Below are 9,698 nucleotides of genomic sequence, written 5' to 3'. Positions count from 1 at the left end.
CAGTTTATATAAATCAAAACAATCTCATGTCAACCCGCCCGCACCAGGGCTCGGACGCTGCACCTTCGTAACGGGAGGCGTGAGCGTTGACCACACGACTAAATATCCGCGCTGTCGCCCGCGTGTTCAGCGTAGCTGCTAAGGCAGAGGGACTGAGGTTTACCAACGTACAGTCTCACAGGCTGGCATCCCTTACACTCACACAGGGGAAATCCTCCTCTTCCTCACCGGCTCCATCCTCTCTCCAAACTATGCTATCCAAACTCTAGTATCCAAACTCTATAACTTTTATCCAAACGCTGAAATGACTACAACTCCTCATCAAAACCCCACATTTTGAATGGAGCCTGAGGGGTTTATATTGCTGTCAAACCTCGTGCCAAAACCTGAACCACTGCCCGAAGCAGTCACGTGGTACAGTCGGGCAGCGAGGCTTCAGACGTCATCATTTTCAGCTCCTCCCCTAAATGAACCAAGCCTCGATACGCGCTTCGCGGAAATGCCCCCTCCATTACTCAACACAAGCTTCGAAGCCTCCGCACATCTCGTAACATCACGACTGGCTGGGAACTTCCCCCTTGCCACAGCTGGCTGGCTCTGATTTTTCAACATGGAGGCGCCACACGAAGAAGAAAGGGCAACTTTCACATGTGAGTAAAGCTTTTTTACGCCTTAGGACAGGCAGGTATAGCTGAGTGTGACGTTTAAAACTTCAATACGTGTTGAAATACGAGACCTGGAGGCCGGACTAGCCTAATATTGATCACCGCTGTGCAGCTCCATTTATGCTTCATCACTAAGCTTTTTTTCAAATTGTTAGACCGGTGGTGAATTTGACTTACGTCTTATTAAGAGTATTACAATGGGTTGAAATGTGGATCTTTCCAATTGGCACGGACAGTTCCTGCTGCAGAAGTTGCAAATAAAATTGAAATGAGCTCTAACCATGGTGTATGTATGTGTATTAGTGATGGACTAGGGTGGAACAAACATACGTGGCCGTGGAGTAGTTTTATTGTTATTATTATTAAGAATAGAATAGAATGCCTTTTAATGGCATTATACACTGGGAATATCTAATATATAGAAAATATACACATATTTACAACGGAATAAATGAAGCCATAATTTAGGAAAGATCAAAATCATGAAGTGATATGTTGTTGAGTATGAGTAGTGATATGATATTGCACAGTATTTCAGTCACTACTGCAGTCGTATTAGATATTTTGTGGCTAGAGTGAAGTAGGAGAAAGGGTTCATGAGTGTGCTGGTCCTGGTTCTGATGGCCCTATAGTGCCTTCCTGAGGACCACTGCTCAATCAGCTGAAGCAGGGTGGGAGTATGGGAGTGTGGCTGTGGGAGGTGTACATGTCCATCGGGGAAAGGAAAGCAGCCTGTCATCTTCTGTGCTGCTTTGACCACTCTCTGTACATTTATCAACTATTTATCCATTGAAATGATGACATACATTATTACAGATGTAAACGGACCGAAGTTAGTTATTTTTTTCTTGGCAAATGTTAACTAGAAAGAATGTTTTGACATCACGGTTGTTAGTTAATGTGATCTTGTTTACTCACCAGACAATTGGCAAAAAGAATTGGATAGTGGCGTAATCCACTAGCGCTAGCCCGTCCTGTACCGTCCTGCGTAATCCAGCGACTTGCATACAGGCCCCGCCAACCTGTGTAAACCCACACGGTGGGTTTGGCATTGCTACCAGGGGTGCATAGCCCGCGCAATGCAGTCGATGCAAAGTAAAAACCAAAAGGTTTTAGACCAAAGCTTAACTACATATGCATAGCCTATGGACTTCACTCTCCTCTGGGGGAACTCTGGTGTGAGGTGCACCCGCGCGCTTGCCGTAAAACACTGAAGGTTTCATTCTGATCTGCATAAAAGTAAATAGCAGAAATTGCATTAAATATCCCAGCGTGGTATTTGTACAAAGACTACTGAAAATAACTTGGCAAAATACGAATATTTCCTAAAGAAAATCCGTCCCAAAAGCCTTTTTTATATAGCGCTGGTTAGCCGCTTATGGCCCTAATATGCTACAAACCAAGATATTGTAATACTGTAAGTTCAAAAATACTGGTCACACAAAGGTCACCTTATTATGTCGGCTGTACAAGCACGAGGGGTGCAACGGTACACAAAATTCACGGTTTGGTTTGTGTTACGGTTTGATACAAAAAATAAATTACCTTGCATTTTTAAATTAGAATTTTATTGAAATTGCCAACATTTTCAGCATGGTATGAATGTGGGAGGCGGAGCTCAGTGGCTCTGTGCTTGACAATGCAACCTAAGCCAGAGTAGTCGATCTTTCAGCACAGAGCGCCATCAGAAGTTGATAAAATGAATATGAAACTGCGTATTGTTCCATGCAGGGGTCACGGTTCGATACACAAGTGTATTGAACGGTTCGATACAGACACGCGTATTGTTACACCCCTAACAAGCACACAGTACGCAGGTGAGTATTTTTATCTTCGCACAACTTACCTGATATACAAAAGTAGGTCAACATTTCCAGCCTTGTATCGATCACTTCGTAAACAGCGCAATCCTCCTGGGTTGGCAGGAAATATTTCCGTCACTAATGGGTCCCACTAGAAACAAGTGCTTGCCGAAGGTTCCTAGGTCCGTATTGAAGATCTTCCAACCGGCATTGAGGGACTGCAGGGTTAACCCTTTAATGCTGAAAGCGGATGCAAGGGATATTTTTCTTGTCTTTAGTATTTTGAGTTTTTTTCCGTTCACCCGTTGAAGCCTGACTGCGGGTTAGGGAATGTATGCTCACTGTAGCATACCGGCAGGTTAACCCGTGCCGTAACGAGTACACGTTACATCACTCGAAAATGATAATAAAAGGTACTGTACTGTATGTAGTCTGGAGGATCATTAGTTGTTTTTTTGAAGAGTGTAAAATAATCATGTGCTGTCATTCATTTCCCTTCATTGCAAAGGTTCAGGAAGATAATCTGATGTTCTAATTAGCAGGAGGTAGAGCGGTCGTCCAATAACCGGAGGCTTCCCTTTTCGAATCTCGCTTCCTCCACTGCTGTTGTATCCTTGGGCAAGACACTTCACCCACAATGCCCCCAGGGTCGCCCACATGCTTCACCCACCAAGATGCTGAGCTATGACCCCGAGGCAGGCTAGCACGATGGCTCCCCACACTCAAGAGAATGACTTCAATCCTCCTTTCTTAACTCACAAGCATTCAGGACAGGATTAGAGAAGTCTGGACATTTCTAAAAGACATTCTATGTGTATACAGATTACATTAGACCTACATTTTGAAATAGTAGAGGAGGACTGAGTGGTGTTGCTGTATGGACTCGTGATGACGTCTTCATGGGACATCTAGTAAGTGTGTGAGGCGTGGTCCACCACATCATCCATCAAGTAAGTTTCAAAGCTGATTGACTGTCATGTCATGTCACCACTTTTACTTGGAGACAAGCATTAACTACTAAGAACAAAAGAAATAACTACTAAATAAGAATAATGACTTTGCTTGGCCAATACAGATATTCATGAAGCCTCCAGTTAGGGTATCAATGAGTCATACTCGTATACTGGGTGGGCCAAAAGTAGGGTTACAGTTACTAAGCGTTAACTGTTAAGTAAATTAACTGTTGGCCCACCCTTGTCATAATGATACATGTAAAAACATAATGCATAACATTGTGCAGATATCCAAACACCCTATTACAGGATTGCTCCAGTCTATATATAAAGCCAAATGGAAAAATAACCACCTTACACCAAAAATAATAAATCAAGTACTTAATATGGTTTAAAGTACAAGGTTGCATGGATACATCTAGAAAGCTTTCTGTGCAGGTTATCATGTGTAGCAACTCTATAGGAGTCCACAACTCAATGCAAAGGCCCAAAAATGAGTATGAGTCTTATTTTCTCTTATTATGTCTACTATATTGGGTAATAGGAGTGTAAAGGTGACTATAGGGGTGTTATTTCATGTCTAGAGGGCTCTAATGTTAAAAAGTGCATTTAGAAGGTGGTAAACAGGTTTTCTATGTCTTATTTTCTCTTATTATGTCTACTATATTGGGTAATAGGAGTGTAGAGGTGACTGTAGGGGTGGTATTTCATGTCTCGAGGGCTCTAATCATGTTTAAAAAAAGTGTATTTAGAAGGTGGCGTGTATGTGTATAAAACTGTATGACAAACCATGTTTAATAAATAAATGCATGAAAAGGCAAACATAGCATGGATGGATGGATGGATGGATGGATGGAATGAAAATAAATCTGCTTATTTTGTACACAATCCGTATAGAAGATGTTGTGCAAAGGTGTTTTATTTCCGTCCGCGTGTTCCGCTCATATCATGGAACCCCACCCCCCAGGGACGATGAGGACTCATTTATCTACCAATGGGCTCGCAGAACAGCCGCACAGTGCGCATCATCTTTGCGCCAAAAGAGGACGCAGCATCTGCGGTGCTTGTGCGTGAGGAACGTCTCCACCGTGGCCCAGACGATGCAGTGAGAAGGAAGGAGGAGTCCGGACGGGTTTGAGGTGATCCATGTCAAAGACGAGCGTGATCCAAGCCGCGCACGACGGCGGTCCTCGGGTGGAGGCAGGCAGCGGAGGCGCGCCCCCGAGGCTCCAGCAGGGCGCGCAGATCCCCAGCGGAGGCAGCGGTAACCGGGCCAGAGATGCCTGGTACCAGCAGGTCCAGCAGCAACGGCACCAGGGAGGCACCATGCTCAAGCAGCCGGCCCACCACGAGCCTGCCGACGTCGTGAGGCGGGCGCTCGACTTCAAGTGCCAGGGCACCCAGTGCTACAAGGACAAGAAGTACCGTGAGGCCATCGGCAAGTACCACCGCGCTCTGCTGGAGATCAAGGGGCTGTGCAGGGTGCTGGGGGACCCGGACGTAGGAGGATCCAAGTCGCCATCTCCTCTCCTCGCCGCCATCAGCAAATCGAGCCCGCTGACGGAGGAGCAGAAAGGAGCCATGGAGAACGCCGAGCTGGAATGTTACAACAGCTTAGCAGGTACGTCCTTCCATACACCACTACATCCATACACCGTACCACACTACGTCCATCCGTACCACATCCATCCATACCACAACACTACGTCCGTCCATCCATACCACACTACATCTGTCCGTACATCCATCCGTACACCACACTTTATCCAACCATACCACAACGCTACATACACCGTGCCCCATGATACTACACTGACACGTGGGGTACCCCCTGGACTGAGCATCTGTCAATCACAAAGATAGTTTCTTTGTCAACCAGAAATGTCAGTTGAAGCTAACATGCATGATTTAAACCATCAATGCTCCTTGTGAGTCTTTGGCCAACTAAACATTCTAACTTCCTGCACGTGTTCCATAAACTACCAATACTGTATGTACAGTAATCCCTCCGTTATGGAGCTTCATTGGTTCCTGACCCAACACTGGTAAGTCATGATATTGTCATTCTTTACAAATGGAATACTTGGCTTGTGAGAGTAGAGAAAACCTGTTTACCACCTTCTAAATAAGTTTTTTTTTTAACATGATTAGAGCCCTCTAGACATGAAATAACACCCCTATAGTCACCTTTACACTCCTATTACCCAATATAGTAGACATAATAAGAGAAAATAAGACATAGAAAACCTGTTTACCACCTTCTAAATGCACTTTTTAACATTAGAGCCCTCTAGACATGAAATAACACCCCTATAGTCACCTTTACACTCCTATTACACAATATAGTAGACATAATAAGAGAAAATAAGACATAGAAAACCTGTTTACCACCTTCTAAATACACTTTTTAACATGATTAGAGCCCTCTAGACATGAAATAACACGCCTATAGTCACCTTTACACTCCTATTACCCAATATAGTAGACATAATAAGAGAAAATAAGACATAGAAAACCTGTTTACCACCTTCTAAAAACAGTTTTTAACATTAGAGCCCTCTAGACATGAAATAACACCCCTATAGTCACCTTTACACTCCTATTACCCAATATAGTAGACATAATAAGAGAAAATAAGACATAGAAAACCTGTTTACCACCTTCTAAATACAGTTTTTAACATTAGAGCCCTCTAGACATGAAATAACACCCCTACAGTCACCTTTACACTCCTATTAGCCAATATAGTAGACATAATAAGAGAAAATAAGACATAGAAAACCTGTTTACCACCTTCTAAATACACTTTTTAGCATGATTAGAGCCCTCTAGACATGAAATAACACGCCCATAGTCACCTTTACACTCCTATTACCCAATATAGTAGACATAATAAGAGAAAATAAGACATAGAAACCTGTTTACCACCTTCTAAATACAGTTTTTAACATTAGAGCCCTCTAGACATGAAATAACACCCCTATAGTCACCTTTACACTCCTATTACCCAATATAGTAGACATAATAAGAGAAAATAAGACATAGAAAACCTGTTTACCACCTTCTAAATACACTTTTTAACATGATTAGAGCCCTCTAGACTTGCCACATTGGCACCGCAAGTCATGTTGCCAGGTACGGTTTCCAAGGTTTAAAAGAATTTGGAAATGGCAGGTGGCCTGGATAACCTTGACAGGCCCAATGTGGCCCACGTGCCACAGCTTGCCACCCCTGCTGTAGGTGCAGCGTGCCCCAATACTTGACATTGTGATTTGGCAGCACCACCACACTCAAACGTCATGCAGCAGTGTCCTCCCAACACTCCCCAATCCAACAAAAGCTCCTCCACAAGACCTTTCACTTCCTGTACCTGTACCTTCCCCCCCACCCCCCTCCCTCCCACACACACACACACACACAGCCTGCCTCCTCCAAATGGAGCTGGTCAACTACGAGCGCGTGAAGGAGTACTGCCTGAAGGTTCTGCACAAGGAGGGCAAGAACTTCAAGGCCTTGTACCGCTCGGGCGTGGCCTACTACCACCTGGGAGACTTCCAGAAGGCTCTCTTCTACCTGAAGGAGTCACACAAGCAGGAACCTTCAGGTATGCAGTGTCAATTCCTACTCCAGGTCCTCTCAAACCACATGCTTCTACCACCTCATCATGTCCCCGATATTATGATTATTATTATTATGATTATGATTCCACACATCCCTTGTAGTGTGCTTTTTGCAAGGAAAATAAAGAAGGCAATGAAATGCATCAATCTGTTCACACAGCAAACTATTCTCATGAAATATTCATCAGCGATACCGGTCCCATACCAATACTGTGCATGTTCGATCCACACATCACGAATAATCGTAGTAATCATAATTATTCCATAAGTGCGTGTAGGTGAGTTTTCGAACCTCGCCCCTTCTTGCCTAGTCTCTTGCGTGGGGGCGTGAACGCTCCTCCCTTTTCTCCTTTTCTGTATTAGAATACCGACTGTAATCTGTAATGTATCCATCTTTATTATCTGAGTTTTGCTTGTAATAAGTAGTAATAACAGTCATAGATAGAAATAGTCATCATATTTGTGCTCATGATAGGAAGCAGTTGCCCATGAGTTGTTACTTTTATGACGATTACTACCAAGCATAATTCTTATTATAGTACGTAACTTTTATGACAACTGTGGTATGTAGTAATAATAATAATAATAATAATAATTAATAATGATCCTGTGGGAGCAGGAAGTGATGGCTGATGTTGTGCTTGCAGACACCAACGTGGTTCGCTACATCCAGCTGACAGAGATGAAGATTCGGCGCAGCGCTCAAAGGGAAAAGAAAGACGCCACATAAGACCCCACTTCCTGTCCCGCCCCCCTCACTGTGTGCCGCCCACACGGCAATTTGATGTTTTGGTTTTTGTTTGTTTTTTTGTCTCGCACGGCCTCCTAGGCGGCCCATCGCGTGATTAACCGCATGTGCGTGAAAAACACAAAATGGTTGTCACAGAGAGGACGCACAACGCACGGCCGCACGCGCCTCTTTTCGCTGGGAATCAAAAGGCGCTTTCTCACGTGACGACGCTCCAAGCACAACGTTGCCATGACAGCGTGTACATACAGTATTTGTAGTGTTTTGTTGTGCTGCAGCACTTGATTGTTTAGGCTTGATGACATTTTTCCACCTGGTGTGACAGCACACGCGAATAAACAACCTCAACCTCAACCTCTGCTTTTATTCTTTCTACTCAATCATTCAACACGGACACAACATTAGGTACACCTGGGCAAAGGCTGGGTCATTCGACAGCTCGCTCTTGATGCCCCCAAAATAACACATCCCATCATAATGCTATCCATAATGACAGCACATAAGGCACGGGTGTCCAAGAATAAATAGAATAAACCCGTAATATTATCAGGAAAAATAACAATCATTTGAGCAGCGTAGACTTGAAATATTCAAGCAAAAAGATGCTATTTTTAAGAGAAACCAAACGACAAACTTTTGTCAAATTAGCTTGCAGAGAAAGTTAGAAATAAGTCATAATTATGAGAGAAAAATTGCAATAGTTGGGTAACATGACAAAAACTAAAAGTTGAACTACTAAAGAACAAAAATGTTCTTTGGGGGGAAATTGCAGTCCAGACCAAAAGCTTGGACGTACCTTCTCATTCAATGCGCTTTCATGACTATTCCCACTGAAGGCACCCACGCTGTGAAGGAACACGTGTGGAAATATGTACTCAACAAAAAAAGAACTCCAAATCTGTCTTATATTTTAGAATCCTCAAAGTAGCTTTTTTTTTTATACGTGACAGGTGTGCCTTGTCAGGGTTGCCCAGTGGAATTCCTTGCTTATGAATGGGCTCGGGACCATCAGTTGTGTGGTGTGTGTCCAAACGTTTGGCCTTACTGTAGTTGAATCTTACGAGGATAAAGTCAAACTATAAAGTCAGGCTGTTGGTTTTTTCAAGAATTACGAGAGCATTGACATTAGGAAACTTGAAAGAGTTGGAAAAAACAAACAAGAAAAGATGAATGAAATTTGAAAGAAAAAAACATTTTGGGGGGGGCAAAATTAGGTGGTGGAAAATGTGTTGCGAGAATATAGTCAAGTTGTACTTTAAACTCGCAGTATGAGGGGAACAAATGTACTTTTAGTAACAGAGTTAGAATATTAAAAAAAAAATACAATCTTTTTTAAAGCAGTTTCATCCCAGCAAGGCTTGGCCACAAAATTATGCAATTAACTTAACATTTTCTTACTTTTTTTCTACTATATATCTCCTCACTCACCAAAAGGAAACGACTAACCCGGGGCTTGGCAACCTTTAGCATCCAAAGAGCCATTCTGGCCCGTTTCCACAACATTAAAACCCATTTGGAGCCACAAAACCTATTTGACCACGACGTAGTTCAATCAACCGGATTGTCCTGCTCCTTTTCTGTCTTGTTAGCGGTGACGAGCCACCTGGCAGTTAGTCACATTTCTTATTGTTTGTTGTAGTTCCACCACCATTCTCCATGCCTCTTTAGTTGCCATTGATCATTAGCGACAAAGGAAGCTAACAAGCGAAATAATCGACCAGCGTCATGGTTTCCCACCGAGCTGACCCACAAGAAAACACTTTGGCGGACAACTTTAAAAGGCTCATGATGGCATCAGAAGAGATGGCGTAGTGACTACACAGTATAAACCAGCCGGAGCCACAGCAGAAGGTTAAAAGAGCCGCATGCGGCTCCGGAGCCACAGGTTGCAGACCCCTGGACGAACCAAA

The 9,698-nt window shown here is 43.4% G+C and overlaps 1 protein-coding gene across 3 annotated transcripts; it reads left to right on the top strand.

The window, feature by feature from the left end:
- The first annotated feature begins 467 nt into the window (after positions 1–467).
- Positions 468–8,142, top strand: LOC129192113 (tetratricopeptide repeat protein 9A). 3 transcript variants are annotated; one of them, XM_054795697.1, is made up of 3 exons: positions 468–650; positions 3,007–3,417; positions 4,388–6,834. In XM_054795697.1, exon 3 carries the CDS (start codon positions 4,567–4,569, stop codon positions 5,281–5,283), a length of 717 nt encoding a protein of 238 aa, XP_054651672.1. In that variant the 5' UTR covers positions 468–650; positions 3,007–3,417; positions 4,388–4,566; the 3' UTR covers positions 5,284–6,834. The 3 variants fall into 3 exon arrangements, with proteins under 3 accessions (XP_054651672.1, XP_054651670.1, XP_054651669.1); XM_054795695.1 differs by lacking the exons at positions 468–650; positions 3,007–3,417 and adding exons at positions 6,842–7,024; positions 7,688–8,142 and having other exon boundaries at positions 4,388–5,041; XM_054795694.1 differs by lacking the exons at positions 468–650; positions 3,007–3,417 and adding an exon at positions 6,842–7,681 and having other exon boundaries at positions 4,388–5,041.
- The last annotated feature ends 1,556 nt before the right edge of the window (positions 8,143–9,698 follow it).

The sequence above is a fragment of the Dunckerocampus dactyliophorus genome, chromosome 13 (genome assembly GCF_027744805.1).
Source record: "Dunckerocampus dactyliophorus isolate RoL2022-P2 chromosome 13, RoL_Ddac_1.1, whole genome shotgun sequence".
Lineage (NCBI taxonomy): Eukaryota > Metazoa > Chordata > Actinopteri > Syngnathiformes > Syngnathidae > Dunckerocampus > Dunckerocampus dactyliophorus.
This window is presented reverse-complemented; position numbering and strand designations above follow the sequence as displayed.